This window comes from Uloborus diversus, chromosome 5 (assembly GCF_026930045.1).
Source record: "Uloborus diversus isolate 005 chromosome 5, Udiv.v.3.1, whole genome shotgun sequence".
NCBI lineage: Eukaryota > Metazoa > Arthropoda > Arachnida > Araneae > Uloboridae > Uloborus > Uloborus diversus.
This window is the reverse complement of record NC_072735.1, coordinates 37,680,307-37,697,136: the sequence shown is the minus strand read 5'-3', so window position 1 is coordinate 37,697,136 and position 16,830 is coordinate 37,680,307. Positions and strand designations below refer to the sequence as shown.

General features: G+C 33.2%; 1 protein-coding gene across 2 annotated transcripts in view; it reads right to left on the bottom strand.

Annotated features, from left to right (window-relative positions):
• LOC129222022 (carnitine O-acetyltransferase-like) overlaps positions 1-16,830 on the bottom strand; it is a 43,503-nt gene that overhangs the window by 2,584 nt on the left and 24,089 nt on the right. For both annotated transcript variants that reach the window (XM_054856438.1, XM_054856439.1), the window contains exons 8-11: positions 16,228-16,409; positions 11,841-11,941; positions 11,624-11,746; positions 6,396-6,518 (exon numbers count right to left, since the gene is read on the bottom strand). In XM_054856438.1, the coding sequence (XP_054712413.1) occupies positions 6,396-6,518; positions 11,624-11,746; positions 11,841-11,941; positions 16,228-16,409 (529 nt within the window). The remainder of the gene's footprint in view (positions 1-6,395; positions 6,519-11,623; positions 11,747-11,840; positions 11,942-16,227; positions 16,410-16,830) is intronic.

Sequence of the window (16,830 nt, the reverse complement as noted above, 5' to 3'; positions counted from 1 at the left end):
AACATGGATTCACATTTAGCTTACAGGCTGATAAGTATTTTAATCCAAAATTAGTTGCTGTTGAGCTTTTGAGAAACAAAAAATTGGTTGTTTTCAACTACTATAAAATATCCTACATTTGAGGCTTGTGCAAATATCAACAGATTTTTGCAAGCCAAAAGAGTAGACGCACACAAAAATCAGATTTCAGGGCAAGTATTGGCGGTTTTCAAACAAAGTAAAGGATTTTTTTTTTTATTTAATAGGGGATCTGCAACCCATATAAAAAGTTAGATTTTGTATTTTTTCACTAAATTTTTTATTACTTCAAATTTTCAATACCTTCTCGGCATCTCATTTTGACCATTTTTACAATTAGAAGTACGTAGTCAACTCTCGATTCGAAGTCCCAAAAACCGAACCTAAAACCTTCGAGTAATTGGTAGTTTGAGTATCAAAAGTTCCTTTCCCAGCCATAGCAAGAATTTTTCTTTTCTTTATCAGAAACAGTGCATAATAGATTAATTATAACAGTTAGAGTTTGGATAAATTTAATTATTAGGATAACATAAAATATTTTTACAGACATTTCAAAAAAAGAAGCTATTTTTGATTTGCTTACTTTTTTTTTAAAATCATATCTTAAAATTTCATTAACTATGTAAACACAATTTGACTTGTCCTCATTCTCAGAATTTTCCTACTGCAGTAAAATGATTGCAAAATCTGATTCTTGCTAATTAGTTAGAAGGTGGTAAAGATTCATCAGAATCTGCACGAGAACTCTCCACAAAAAGCTTGCATAATATCTTCATTAAACAAGGATTCACACGTAATTACATTTACCTCGATGTTTAAATCTTTCATTTTTGCCTAGTCCACATCAACAAAGAGTTCAAAATAATCCCATTCGTTGGTCACTTTAGCTTCGTTACCATTGCTGTTTATGTAACCGCAGCTCCTGAAGAAGTTTTAACTATTGTTTCTGTCCTAAGCCTGATTCCGTTTCCAGTGACTTCAGTTTGCATTACTTTTAAACGTTTTTTTGTCTTACAAGCTGTTAAGTATTGTATCATGATTTTATTACCAACAATCCTGATCAGTACAATTTTTAAAATTAATCTTTTCCAATATCAAGTTACGTGCTTTGTTCTCTCAATGTTGCCAATCTGCTAAAACTTAAAACATAAATACATGACATGCCCTTTTTAAAGGAAATAAAAAGGATTAAAATATTTTCTACAGTAATAAATAAATAATTGAATTCAGTTCAAGTGTATCCATATCGCTGAGGCTTGACAATAGTTCTTGACGATCTTCTTACCGGGTTTTCCGCGGATGCTTGCTGGACATTTGTTTTGTGAACTATTTGTTCTGGCATGCTTGAATGTTCTTTATTTATTTCTCGATTTGATCCCTTAGCCAAAGTCAAAGGATAAAAATCTTCCACTGATCTTGTTTGTGAAGAACTATAGTGTTCTGATTTGTCTGGACGAATGTAAAATCTATTTCTGCGATAAACTCCACCATCCTTCCCTTTAATAACGTAAGACCGAGAATTATGATTGGATTGAATGACAGTTCCTTGCTTCCACGGCTCGTTCGGCATTTTACGAAACCATACCTTTGCCTGATTATGAAGAATTGGCAACTCTTTTCCATGTATGTTTGCATATTTATTTTGTGCTTTCTGTCGCTTCTTTAAAGATTCTTGTGCTTTCTTTAATGGGAAGTGTGGTCGCATTTTCTCTGGATGCGATGGCAAAAGGGATCTAAGTCGTCTACCCATCAACAACTCAGCGGGAGAAGGAAGATCAGAAGATGGTTGGGTTCTGTAGTCTAACAAGACCGTATATAAGTCTTTTCCATCTTGTGCTGCTTTTATCAGTGATTTTTTTATTGTCTGAATTGCTCTTTCAACCTGTCCATTGGCCCTAGGAAAGTACGGTGACGTGATCTGATGATTTATGTTCCATTCCATGCAAAAACTTTTTACACACTCTGAGTCAAATGGCGGTCCCCCATCACTCACGAGCTCCTCCGGAATGCCATGTCTGGAGAAAATAGATTTAAAGATAGTAGTTACGTTTTGTGCACTGTTATGCTTCACTGACTGAACTTCCACATATTTTGAAAAATAATCAATCAATAAAATATATTGTTGACCTTGCAAATGAAAAAAATCACAGCCCACTTTTTGCCATGGCCTTTCAGGTACTTCTTGTTCAATCAGAGTTTCTTTTTGATTGTTACGTTGGTGTTCCTGACAAATTTTACATCTGTTAATAAGGTTTTCTACATCAATATTCATGGAAGGCCAGTAAAAGTATTCTTTTGCCTTCACTTTACAAGCTACTACACCTCTGTGAGTCAAGTGCAACTTATTTAGTATTTCTGATCTTGAAGCTTGTGGCACAACTAACCGTTGACCGCGACAAATAATTCCTTCTTTTGTAGAGTATAACTCATCTCTACAATGCCAGTAAGGTTGGGCGAGTTTCTTAGTACTTCGTTTATCATCCCACCCATTTTTTATATGATATAGAACATCTTGTAATTCTTCATCATTTACAGTAATTGCTGCAATATCTTTCCACTTGCTTGGTGAAGCCCGAGTTAGAATATTTATTTTTACACTTGCTTCTGTCTCTTCTTCATTTTCAAATTTTTCTTCTTTTAATTGAGCTCTGGAAAGTGTATCAGCAATGAGTAATAATTTTCCTGGGACGTACTCAAGTTTGACATCATATCTGTTAAGTCTAAGGAGCATTCGTTGCAGCCTAGGTGATATAGTATCATACTGCTTCTCTTTTAATCCAATCAATGGTTTGTGATCAGTCTGAACGATCACTGGTCTTCCATAAGTATAGTAGTTAAAATGTTCTAAACCATAGATTACGGCAAGCAACTCTTTTTCAATCTGGGCATATCGTTGCTGTGTCTCACTTAGTGATGCTGATCCATATGCTACGGGTCTGTTGTCTTGCAGCAGAACGGCTCCAAGTCCATTGCGACTTGCATCTACAGATAATGTCACAGCTTTATTTTCATTAAAATATTGTAAGCATGGAGCTTGTACTAGAGCTTTCTTGATTTTCTCAAAATCTCGTTGAATATTTGCGTCCCATATCCACTGTTTATCTTTCTTCAACAGTTCTCTTAAAGAATAGGTTAAACTCAAGAGGTGAGAAGTAAATTTAGATAAATATGTCACCATACCAAGGAATCTTTGCAACTCTTCACGGCTCTGTGGTGCTGGAAAGTCAACAATGGCTTTTACTTTCTTAATATCTGGTTCTATTCCTTTGTCAGACTAAGTGTGACCTAAATAATTAACTGACGACTTTGCAAGTTGGGTTTTACTGATATTGAATTTCAAATTGGCTTCCCTGGCTCGCATTAAAACTTTATTCAATAATTTGCAGTGCTTTTCAATGGACGATGAACCTAGAGCAATGTCATCAAAATATGGGTTTACTTCTGGCATATCATCAAAAGTTTCTTCCATAGCTCTCTGAAATTCCTCTGCAGCGTTATTAAGGCCAAATGGCAGAACTAAATACCTATATCTTCCCCATGGAGTTGCAAATGTAGTTAAGAATGACGATTCTGTATCCAGTGGTAGTTGCCAAAAGCCATTCTTTGCATCAAAAATCGTAAATATTTTACTTCCTTGAAGTCGTGTGATAAGGCTGTCATTTGTAGGTATCGGGTAATGAGGTCGTAAGATAGCTTCATTTAGTGGTCTTGGATCCAGACAGATGCGTAACTTTTTTGCGGTATTAACAACAACAATGCTGTTCACCCACTCTGTTGGTTCATCCACTTTTGTAATAATTCCCGAATCCATCATATTTTTCAGTTCTTCTTTAACTTTATCATGCAAAGCAAGAGGTATTTTGCGGGGTGCTGCTATGTGAGGGGTGTAGTGATCTTTCAGTTTTATTTTTACTGAACGGTTTAAACGACCAACCCCTGTAAATACGTCAGAAAAATGGTTCAAAATTTCCTCAGGAGTTTCACCTAAGTAGCTCACAGGTCTCAATACATTATAAAGTCTTTGAATAAGACCTAATTCCTCACAAGCTTTGAGGCCTAATATTGGACTTGAATCCAAAGAGGTAACTAAAAATTTTAGAACCTTATTCACTTTCGCTGTTATACATCTAAGCATACATTCACCAAGAATCGGCACAATATTATCGCTGTAATCAAGTACAGGTGTTTTGATTTTCTTCACCAATGGCTTTTCAACCCACTTTAATATCTCGCAATTTGGAATGACATTAACTTGAGCTCCCGTGTCCAATTTAAATGTGACTTCATTTCCATTTAAGTCTAGTTTGTAAAGCCATACATTTCTTGATTTTCCTTCTTCCAGATGATTTATATATTTCAACTCTCCTAAGTACCCATTTTCTGAATCAGAGCCCCTAGTTTGCTCTACAGTATTAACACTTGGCAAACGTTGTCTATTATTTGATTTTATTCGGCACACTTTGGACCAGTGATTATTTCCGCCACAGTTTCGGCACTTATCGCCAAATGCAGGACATCTTCTTGGCGCATGACTTTTTCCACATTTTTTACACAGAAATTCGCGTTTTTGCGAATACGTGCGATTTTCCTTGTATTTTATATCATCTAAATTAATTTTCTCAACTTTCTCACCCATTTCTGCCGCTTGCAATTTACTTTGCTCGGCTGTTTTACATTCAGCCACGATTTCATACAGAGTTTTCTTATTTTTGTAAGTTTCCCGAATCAATCGCTCTTGTAACGATTTATCATGAAGTCCTTGAATTATTTTATCACGAAGCATTCGATCTGAAAGTTCACCGTAATTGCATTCCACTACTGCGCAGCGTAAACGTGAATAGTAATCCACGAATTTTTCTTCACTTTTCTGGCTTATTTCCAAGAATTTGAAAGAGGCGTAAACTTCATTCACATAATCTTTAAAGTATTTGTCAAATTCAGTCAAAATTTGTTGCAATGTTACCTCTTTTGATCCACCCTCAGGCTTAATGTTGAAAGTTCGTAACTGCTTCTTCAATTCATCGCCACAAACATGTCGAAAGAGGGCCGTTTTCGTGTTTTCCGATTCTTTACCATATTTCAATGCTTCTACATAATCGTTAAAATCTTCTCGCCAATGGCGCCAAGCCTCGGATGGATTTGAGCCGGGATGAAAAGCTGCTATTGTTGGAAGATTTGCAGCCATTTTTTTTTTAAACTCCCGAAATCAAATTTTACAAATAAAAGGACTAATGAAAAGCACTTTTTGCTTCTAGTACTGGCTACGTGAGTACTTTATACTCTGACACCATGTTAAGTATTGTATCATGATTTTATTACCAACAATCCTGATCAGTACAATTTTTAAAATTAATCTTTTCCAATATCAAGTTACGTGCTTTGTTCTCTCGATGTTGCCAATCTGCTAAAACTTAAAACATAAATACATGACACAAGCATGATTTTTTGAGTCATTCAGAATGTAAAAACTACTTTTTTTGAACTGTTGCCAAAATTTTATATCTTTCAAAGATTAGTCATCAATGAAATTTTAGGTTGTCGGCCATGGCAAAAAGTGGTCCAATAGACAAATTTTCACATAATCTTGCTAACTGAGCGCATTAAGAAGCATTATTGTAAATACATTATCCCCTTCATACGAGCTGAAAAGCAAAGCAATATTTTAAAGGAGAAAAAACTTGATCTTATTTTTTGGCTGCATTTTTATGCATAAAATTAAAACGAAACTGTCCTAAAAACTTTGACTTAAGAGGAGTACATTCGAGATAGAGAAGAAACTAACTTTGTATTGAAAGTTGCAGGTTAAACGGGGTGGTGCTGTAAAGTAATAGCAAGGAAGAGGAGCACCACAAAGTTTTTGCCCAGTGTGCTCAGAAGCAGGGGTGGCCCCTTAGGAGGTCACGGGAAATTACTGTGGAAACACAATTTCCTTACTAGCCAAATTTAGAGATATAATTGATATTTTTTAAATGTCGGAATGTTGTTTTTCATATGATGCACTTATGTGTGCATACCCTTATTTTATCATTTGGCAAAACTTGGTGTTATGTTCAGCAAATTTAGAATTTCCGCCCTCCTAAAAGTTTAAGCTTGGGGCGCCCTTCCTTCGTAGCTGCAGTCGTACCCAGCTTACAGGTATATAAATTAAAGCACTAGGATTGGAGATTTGTTTAGGGTTCTGGAAGGAATAGTACAAAGTACCAGGAATGGAAGTTTAAATTAGTTCCATGTTGGTATAAATGTTGCAACGCTTACAGAATATGTGCTGAGAAAACAATAAGTATATAGCTTTTGTAAAATGTATTAAATATTTTATTGAATTATAATTATGATAATGCATTATTCCTAGTAGTATTGAATAAACAGCTATGACATACTTGTAAAATGCAAGCTGAATTGCCATTTGAATGAAGCTATCCGGACTTAACCTTTGAGATTTCACAAAATCTTTTCCATATGCTTCATACGTAAAGCATGACATCTCCAAATCAGTTACAATACTGAAAGAAAAAATAACGCAGGTAAAGGGAGGAAAGAGGAAAAAATGCAACACATTTTTTAAATAAAATATTTTTCCAAATTTCAACTGATCGCATTGACAGCTTGCTTTTAATTTTCAGTTTTACATCTTGTTTTCCCTTGGAACAAAATTTAAATTTCTATTACACGACATTTAAAGTTAGCATGTACTTTCAAAATAGGTGTAAAGTAAAAGTGTAAGCTAGCAATTCTTTTCATTGGCATTCAATATTTCATTAAAGAAATTTCAAGGTTACTTTTATCGGGGGGAAAAAAAACATGCACACTAATTTTAAATCTAAATAGGTACTACAAATTACATCATTACCATGTTTTTAATACCAAAAAAGTCAAATAGTACAGTTGGCTCTCTGTTTAACGACGCTCTGTTGAAAGACTTTCTCTATTTATCGACGATTTTTCATGGTCCCGGATGCTCCATTGTAGTTTAAGAAGCATTCTATTTAAGGATGTATTTTACTTAAGGATGTATTTTACTTAAGGACGATTTTTTGTGGTCTCTTGAAAGCCGTTAAAAATCTACTTTGAAGAAATTTTATTTATCTTCAGAAGAGGGTCTGAAATAGTGACAGTAGGGTTCGTACGCTCCTTCAAAACTCCTCAAATACTCCTTCATTTGGGAAATTTTTTTGAAGAGCCCTTCAATTACATCATTACCATGTTTTTAATACCAAAAAAGTCAAATAGTACAGTTGGCTCTCTGTTTAACGACGCTCTGTTTAAAGACTTTCTCTGAAACAGCTGCAAGAGGATTTAGATCATATTACTAAGTGGGCAGATAAATGGGGTATGGCAGTTAATGTAGGGAAATGTCAAGTGCTACACTTAGGTCATGGAAATAAGCGTATGAGTTATCGTTTACAGGGTTCAGTCATAAATCAGGCAGAAAATGTTATGGATCTGGGTATCTTTATAAAAATAAGGACTTCAAGTTTAGTCAACAGTGCAGTATTGCTAGTAACAAAGCCAACAAAATGCTTGGGTTTATCAATAGATCTATTTCAAACAAATCTAAGAAAGTTCTTCTGCCTTTATATAGGAGTTTAGTAAGACCTCATTTGGAGTATGCTGTTCAGTTTTGGTCGCCTTATCTGAAGAAAGATATTTTTGTATTGGAAAGGATTCAAAGAAGGGTAACTAAATTAGTAAAGGGACTCTCAGATTTAGATTATGATACCAGACTTAATAGGCTTAACATGTATAGCCTAGAGCAAAGGAGAGTCAGAGGGGACATGATTCAGTTATTTAAATTTATCAAAATGAAAGATGTAAATGGATTAAATTTTTGGGGGGAAAGCAGGACAAGGGGTCATTGTTTTAAGCTATTTAAATCTCAGGCTAACTTGGAAATCAGGAAAAACTACTACTTTAGCAGGGTCGTGGGCACTTGGAATAGCTTACCGGAAGAGGCGGTAATGAGCAAGGGAGTGGATAGCTTTAAGAGGGCCATTGATCTTCATTGGGGACTAATTAATTGACTAGGACCAGCCTAGCTGGGCCCAGAGCCTGTTGCTGGTCGTCACATTTGTATTTGTATATTTAACGAGGATTTTTCACGGTCCAGGATGCTCCATTGTAGTTTAAGAAGCATTCTATTTAAGGATATATTTTACTTAAGGACGATTTTTTGTGATCTCTTGAAAGTCGTTAAAAATCTACTTTGAAGAAATTTTATCTTCAGAAGAGGGTCTGAAATAGTGACAGTAGCATCAGGGTTCGTACGCTCCTTCAAAACTCCTTCATTTGGGAATTTTTTTTTGAAGGGCCCTTCAAACTCCTTCATTTTGATTTGAACACCTTCAAAACTCCTTCTTCACATAGTCTTCCTCTATGACAGTAACTTAAAATACATACTTTGATCGACAACTTAACTTTGTCACAAGGGCGAAGGTATAAGGGTGATGAAGGGGTGAAAATATTATTTGATGACTAAGACATTTCATAATTGAAGTAAACCATGCTTAAATGGGGGCTTGACTATTTTTCAAGTTTTATGATTATTGCATTTCCTTCCACCACACTCTCAGCTGCAAAAGTCGATTTCTCTAATTATTACTTAAAGATACAGAAGCAGATGTATTATATTAAGTGATTGTGTTAATTGTTTAGTAAATGGCAGTTATAATATTGTAAAATTGGTCATCCACAAGTGATGTCATGCCTTGAGGGGGAGACTGGTTCACAAAATTGTGACAAGGGGAAGAGAGAGGGTGACAAGAAGTGACATCACACTGTTATTATGACAATATGTTTATAAAAATGACATGTGACTAGAGGAGGAGTAAGATGAAGTGTGACACTTTGTGACAAAGAGGGTAGGGGGTTAAAGATGTTGAAAAAAAATGCGACAACATTTAAGGACAGCCCATTAGTATGCACTCCTTCAAATCCTCATTTTACTCCTTCAAAACTCCTCCAAAACTCCTTCATTAAATTTTTGAAATTGAGTACGAACCCTGCAGCATGATTGGATTTTAAATTTGTTTTAAAACTCAAGCATGATGCATTTAAATTAATGGTATTTATATTTTAAACCACATTCAAAGAAGTTTGTTTTAAAATCTACAGAAGCATGAAATACACGTTTTCTAATTAGTGTGAGGAATTGCTCTAAATATATTCTTATGAAATTTCATTCTTATTTTCCTCAGCATTTCTTAGCTGCATTTAACACATATCCTCAACAGAAAACTGACTTTTGAAACAAAACAAACATTCATTTTTAAAATATTAGCAGCTCAAAGTTTTGAAAAAAAAAAAAGAAACTTCTAGAATTATGAAAGTTATTTGGAAAGTAATATCACAATCTATACATATAATAAAATAAGATGTTTGTGTGTGTGTGTGTGAGGCGCGCATCCCGGGAAAACGGTAAGGCCTAGAAAGATGAAATTTGGTATACAGGTGCAGTTTTTGCTGAAGTTGTGCACCTTGGGCTTCGATTTTTCATATTTTAATTAGAAAAAAAGTTATTCAATGTTTTATGTGATTTTTAGCACTTTTTAGTATTTTTAACCTCACAGACCCCGAACCAATCGCACCAGACAAATATTTTTTTGTACATAGGGTCGGAAATTTAATTTTAAATATGATGAACAAAAAAATTTTGAAAATAGAGCAATTTTTGTATTTTTTATAAATTTTTGAAAAAACCTTTATTTTGCATTTTTTTCTGGGTTTTATATTTTTCTAATATCATCCTGCGAGAAGTATCAAAGCCTCATTTCTAAAATTTAAGTTGGTAATAGTAAAAACATTTCGCTCTCTTCAGAAGAAAAAAGTTCTTAAAAATATGCAATAGTTTTTTTTTTACAATTTTTTTAATACTGAACACATCATGTCTTTCCACGCATCAGTCGAAAAAAGCATTCTTCAATCTTCTATGGCTCTGACGTCACTACTTGGATTTCGATTCGATATTTACGACGGAATCTTAATCGCAAACAATGTTAATATTTTTTTTTTTTTTACTACATAGCTTACTTCTAATTTAATGACGTGATGACCACGTGTTTTTCCGGCAGCGCTTGCTTTTTTTCTTTCTTTTTTTTTTTTTTTTGTTTTATTTAGGGATTGCATTTATTTCTTTTTTCATTCTCCCCCCCCCCCCCCAACTGGACATTTTGTTGTATCTATATTACGTTACATTTCATAGTTGTGCGCATTTAAGTCACTAAAAACAGCGAGATTTTTTTTTCTTTGTCACTTACTTTACTTGGTACACTACGGGGAATTTTGGAGATAACCTTTTTTTTTGCTCTACTTAAATAAAAAAGCGGTTTTTTGCGTGATCTTTGTTTTTATTAGAAATGAGCTGGGAGGTTAAAATAAATAGAGATGGATAAGAAATTTTAGAGATAGATCGTAAAGGTAGATAGCCGCCGAGAGAAGGCATCAATCTTGGCGTAAAAATGTGAATGGCACAAAAAAGATAGAGATCGATTGATTAATGCTGCTGCCAAATTTATTCAAATAGCCGCCAAAGGCGGCAAACTTAAATTAAAATGGTAAATGACAAGTTAGCCAAACAGCCGCCGTAGGTGGCTGCTTGCATAGAAAGTTGAATGGCATAAGAAGGCGAACCAGCTGGTCGCCGCAGGCGGCTAGTTTTCAAATAAAATGCTAACATATTTAATTTTTTTTTTTTTTTTTTTTACAAATTTGCTGCTGCTGTTCTATGAGGAATTGGGAGATTTATGAAAACTCATCACCATTTGGAAAATGTTTTCTCTCATAAACTCTTTCAAGGTGTAAGGAAGGGCCGTGGTGGCCTGAGGGGTAAGGCAGGGGGCCTGTGACCGGAGGGTCCCGAGTTCGATCCTAGCCGTTAGAAGATCCTTCGTCTTCATTAATGGTGACTGGGAGATGTTAAATATGCTCAAGGTCACAAAGCCCTCCAAGCAAAGTGATACCTCTGGGGGTGCTGGACCAGGAATTGATTGGCTTCTGGTCCAGATCAAAAAATTAGAGCTGTCTTCAGGGTCCCATTCAACTTGTTAAACCACAAATAGTGGTAGGTACAGTGGACCCTGAAGGGAAAAGTGAAAAGTTTGGTGTAAGGATAAGGATGAAATATCCTCAAGTTGGATGCCAGTTTTGTGATCAGGTTTTAAACAAACTTCAACTCACCCTATATAATATTGTGCTGGCTTTGTTCGTCATCATGGCCAGCATGAAAGACATGAACAAGGTTGGTGCAGAAATTACTTTACTAACACATCATTCCTTTTTAAGTGCTCTTTAGATGCCTCATTTCTCTCGAGTAACTTTGATATATCTCAAGACATTAATCTATATCAAATACTAGACCATGTTTTCTAACATAAAAGTAGTATTACAAACCAAACATAATGGTGGCACACTTGGTCTTTTACATAATTTGACAACTTAACAAAACTACAAACACTTTTTAAACTACTAAGCAAACTAATAACACACAGTTAGCAGTCAACCATCTAAAACTGGTTGACTCTAAGTTACATATCTAATGCATTCAAAATGGGAACTGCTTTCCAGACAGCTTTTAAAACTAGATCCTTTGGCAAAATGACTTTAACAAACTTACTTGTCTAAATCTCGTTCTGCTTCAGCTATATCTTCCATTGTTTCATCAGAAAGTCTAAATCTCAATTTCTGAGGTTCATTAATTGCAGATGAAGGCAGCCACTTATTACCTTTTGTGCGTTCACTGTAAAATTTTAACGTTTCTACATGAAAAATTATGTCAAAAAAACTAAACAATGAATTTTTGGATTTTTTAAAATTCATTTCTGTAAACTCACATGTAGTCTACAATATGGTCCATCATACTGGTTATAGGTGGTCCTTCTGCTGGACTATGTTCGTAAGTTAAACCAACAACACCATCTTCACCTACAATGAACTAAACATTAAAAAGAATAAAAATGTTGCATTGAAGGATGTTTTTGATCTACAGTATGCCTAATCAATAGCCCGGATTACATACAAATGCATTGGTGTATATGCCATTGCATATTTTTGCTTCTTATGAATGCATATACAGTGACCTCTCACTTATACGCGACCCAAGGGGACAACGAAATTTTCGCACACAAGTGAAATTCGCGCATAAGCGAAAAACCAAAAAATAAGCTTAAATGCAATAAGTTTACATCAGTTATAGTAATACTAATAGTACACTACTAATATTAATGAATCAATATGCACATAATTTCGGTTTATGCATTGTAACTTTTAAAAAAATGAAGTTGTACGATTGTTATTTTTTATACAAGGCAACGTCAATGCTTACCGATTGACCACGACTTTTAATGACGACAACCTTTTCGTATGTAACCTGTTCTCCCCTCTCGATGTCAATAAAAAGACTAATTCCACCCCCAATTGCTCATTTGTGCAAAAAAGAACGCGTGTTTGGAAGTATTCGAAAAATGAAATAAAGGCGTGCGATACATCCAAATTGACAGAACAAGAAGGGTACAAATTTTCTGATAAGCGAAGCGCAAATACGCGATTTTACTAAAGCTTGAAAAAATTTTATCGTGCATAAGTGAAAGGTGCATTTTAGGTTTTGCGTATAAATGAACAAGAGTCAACATTGTTTCCTTATATCGCTGGCCGGGCCCGTGAAAAAAACACGTATAAGTGAAAAACACGTATAACAGAGGTCGCGTATAAGCGAGAGATCACTGTAACTGCATAAAAAAGAGATTTTTTTTACGTTTCTGCACATTGCATTTTTCACACTTTTAGATTTTTTTTTTCATAGAAGAGAGATCACAAAAAAAATTTTTGTCCTTCAAAAAGAACGAAAATCGAGAGACCTTTGAGTTTCTCTTGGGTCACCCGATTTTTTTTTTGTTCTTTCTGTTAATGCACGTACTATTTTTTGTGCATATTCTTGCCAAAAATCAAAATTTATTGCCAAAAACACAAAAATTTCAAGAATGGAAACGTCAATCGTGTTTTCTTTCAGATGAGAAAAATTTTATTTAAGTGAGTAAAAAAATTTTAGTGCATATTTTTTGAAGTCTTATCTCATATTTTAGGAATTTTTAGTGCCTATTTTGATGATTTTACTATGCATATAATCTGGGCTATAATATTTAATGAATGGATCTGCAGAAAAATGTATGAAAATGTCCATTAAGCAGAACAATGGTTTTCAAAATTAATGCTGCTATATCCTGTTATTTAAGAAAAGGGGAAAACAAAATTTAAGCTAGGAACCTCCTATTGTTGTATTTCACAAAGTAATATCAGCATTGAAGTGGGTAAGCACCCAACAGAAGGGTTATTCAATTCTATATTTTAAACAATTGCTAATAAAATGCATTAGTAAAATAGATTTTTAATATCATTGAAATAACTTAAAACAATATGTTGGTAAATACAAGTTGTAGGTACAGTGGCCGCTGCTTATACAAATCGCATTTCTTCTAAACAGTTTTTATTCCATAAAGCGGCTAATTCAATAAAGCTGGAAGTTGCTTGGCTTTTAGCAATTTGATTCATTAAAGCGGTTGATTCAATTTACCACTGATTCAGGTAACTGGTGTCCACTGTACTTTGAAACATGCAACTATTATGTAGGAAAAATTAATATCCACATTGAAAAATGCAGATGTTTGAATATAATATACAGGGTGTCTGAAAAGTGATTGAGACATTTTTGAATGTCTAGAAAAGCAACAAACTGTCGTATGAAAGTGCAGTTTGTGCAAGAATACTTCTCAGGTATGGGACTTTTTTACGACAATAGAAAAATAAAAAGAAAGTCTTCTAAATTATATTTGAAGGTGGCGATGCACCATCACAGTAAATAAAACAAATGTCATGTGAGGTGTTTAATCATCTTATTAAACAAATAACAATATGTTTCATTACTAGTTACTAGAGTAGAATATGTGCAGCATTTGTTGCTGAAATCACATCTAAATAATACTTAAGTCCATCCCATATTCTAGCCAGCATGGACTACAGATACAGTTAAGCCTACTTCAGTAATTCGCTTTTTCAGTGAACACAAAAAATAACTAAATCGTGTAACCTTTGAAGTATTATGGCGCAAGTCTCATATTTATTTGTTGATTTTCTGCACCCTGTGTTACTTGAAAAAATACATATTTTTTTTAATACATATCAAATTACAGATATTTTTGCCCAAAATAGTAAAAAAAATTATGTTCCTAAATGTGTCTTACTATGCATTCAATAATAATTAAATAAGGCAAATTTCAATAAAGATGTATTTATTCAATGCAAATTTGTTAGTTTTTAAAAAATATCACTAAATAAGGAACATTTTTTCTAATTATCAACTACAGTTTCATTTGTATTTGATCAAAAATCTGTGTTCATATAAATTTGTAAATCTGCTATGAGTGATATTTTTTTATTAAAATTTTTTATTGATGTAGATGATTGCTTATTCATGAATATGAGTAGCGAGAAAATATCAATTGCTCATCAGTCTACATATTTTTAATTTTAGTTGAACTTCTTTAGAAAAAGAATAATATAATACCATATTGCATTTATTAGCCTTAGATAGAGAAAATGATATGCTGTATCTTATGGTGTTGCTTGTCTACTACAGTGTCAAATTCTTAAAAAGAAGAATCAACTGTATTCCTTTATTCTCAGTTTCATTGTTATCTTCCCACTCACATCAAAATTAGTTAGTGTATTGTGTAACCTTTTCATGCATTTATTAATTGTATACAAGTATGAATATTTAACATTAAACATTCAGTAACTGTTTTATAATGCAATTTATCTCACAGTAATGATTTTGTTGTACTTTTTGCTGCATTGCAAAATGTAATCTGACACTGCTTTTAAAAAATGCCCGTTTTGTTACGTACTAGTATTTTTTAGTACTGAGTAAACTTAGCTACCGATGATTAAAAATGAAATCAGGTCATGCTCAAATGTATCTTAGTCAATACTGATTAACATGTAAATAAATGAGGTAGCTTCCTCATCTTAGGCTAGCTACAAAATCTTGATAGTAAAATTCCTTTATCTTTCCTCAATTTCCAGCAAAATGTTTCAAAAACAAACATAGTTACAAAATAATAAAACCTTGATATGAGGTTACCCATTATAACTATAGAAAAGAGACCCTAAAAGAATGGAGATCATGTCGGCCCCGCTTAATCAAATATCATTGGTTCCAAGAAATATTATTTGATAAAGCGGGGAAATTTTCTTTACCTTTCTAAACTGAAAATATTTGTCTTAAAATGTAATAATAATTAATCAATAGTTATGTAAAAGAAATTAATGTTATTGGTAAAAAATTTTGAAATAAACTAAGTAAACAACAAAATAATTTAATACGTAATTAATATTTATATTACAAGTGCCAATGAAAATTAAAGTAACTTATAACTTGAGTTATGAAATCTATTTTAACACCTTTTTTCAGTACATTGTTTGTTGAAAGAGGCCATAATAGTGAGTTGCTTGCTCAAGGTCTTTTGGGGACACTGTTCTGACTCCCTTTTTCTTGTCCTCATCTAACTCAGCTACTGTGTTTACATTTAATCTTTATCAATTTATTATTGTCTAAAATGTGGATATTTCTTTGTTATTCAATTTAATTAGGAACATGAATGTTGTTTTTCTCGCCTGTTGTAGACCCCAGAAAATATTACATTATATTTTTACGTCAATAATTGTCATTTTTTAATTTATTCAAAAAAAAAAATTCTGCAAAAATATTTGCAAAGGCTGATCAATATTATTCTATTATCGGGGGAATTATTGGATTAACCGGGGATCTTTAATATTGCGTCTATGGGGGAAATATTCGGTTCGGAGAGTTTTTATTTGTATAAGGTATTTGTATATCTGTTACCTGATTAAGCAGGGCTGACTGTATTTACAAAACAAAAAAGCCACCTATCTAAACTACCAGATACATGTTATTTTAAATATGGTTTGAATAAGCTAAAATGTAAAATTTATACAAAAGTAGCATCTTAGTCAATTCTTCTTTATTTATTTATTTTTTTTTTTTAAGTTAAGCCTTATGCAATAAGTAACTTTAAAATATTTTTTTTTAAATGTTGGATAAAAACATTCCTCCTTATATAAATAACATTTATAGCCTTGGTTTAATATTAAATAAAAAATTAAAATGTTTTTTGTAGGAGCAAAAAGGATATATAATATAAGTACCTGTATTGTTTTATCATACCATCTGTTTCCAGCATTTCCTTTAACTCCACCCCCATGAATAGTCTGCAAAGCTACATGAGTTTTTCTATTTAGTGCACCTACGTCTGGCACAGCTTTATCAAGGCACAGAAGAAATATTGCTGTTTGAATTTTTTGAAGAGAAAACTTGTTTTTACTATCATCTAAAAAAAGATGAAAAATTAGCCTGAAAATCTTAGAATAAAGCAAAATGAATTTCAATTATTTAAAAAGTTTTTTTTTTCTTTTACAAACTTTAATTAAAATAATGTTTTTAATTTTCATAATTTTACCTTAGTATTCCAACAAAGTATGGGTCGCACATAGGTATCCATTTTGGTTCTGTGGACTAGGCCACGCTCATTTCTAATAGTGGGTAACGATTTACAAAAGTAATAATTTAAATAGATTTACAAAAGTAATAATTTAAATAAATAAAAAGTCACCAGTTCAAACATGCATGAAAAGTATTCAAACTGCATTATGGCCTTCAAAGTTATGCACAAACATAGAGAACGAAAGTGGGAAAAGATTCAATTGAAAACTTCTCTTTGTTTTGAAGTAAATTAACAATGCTAAAATAAA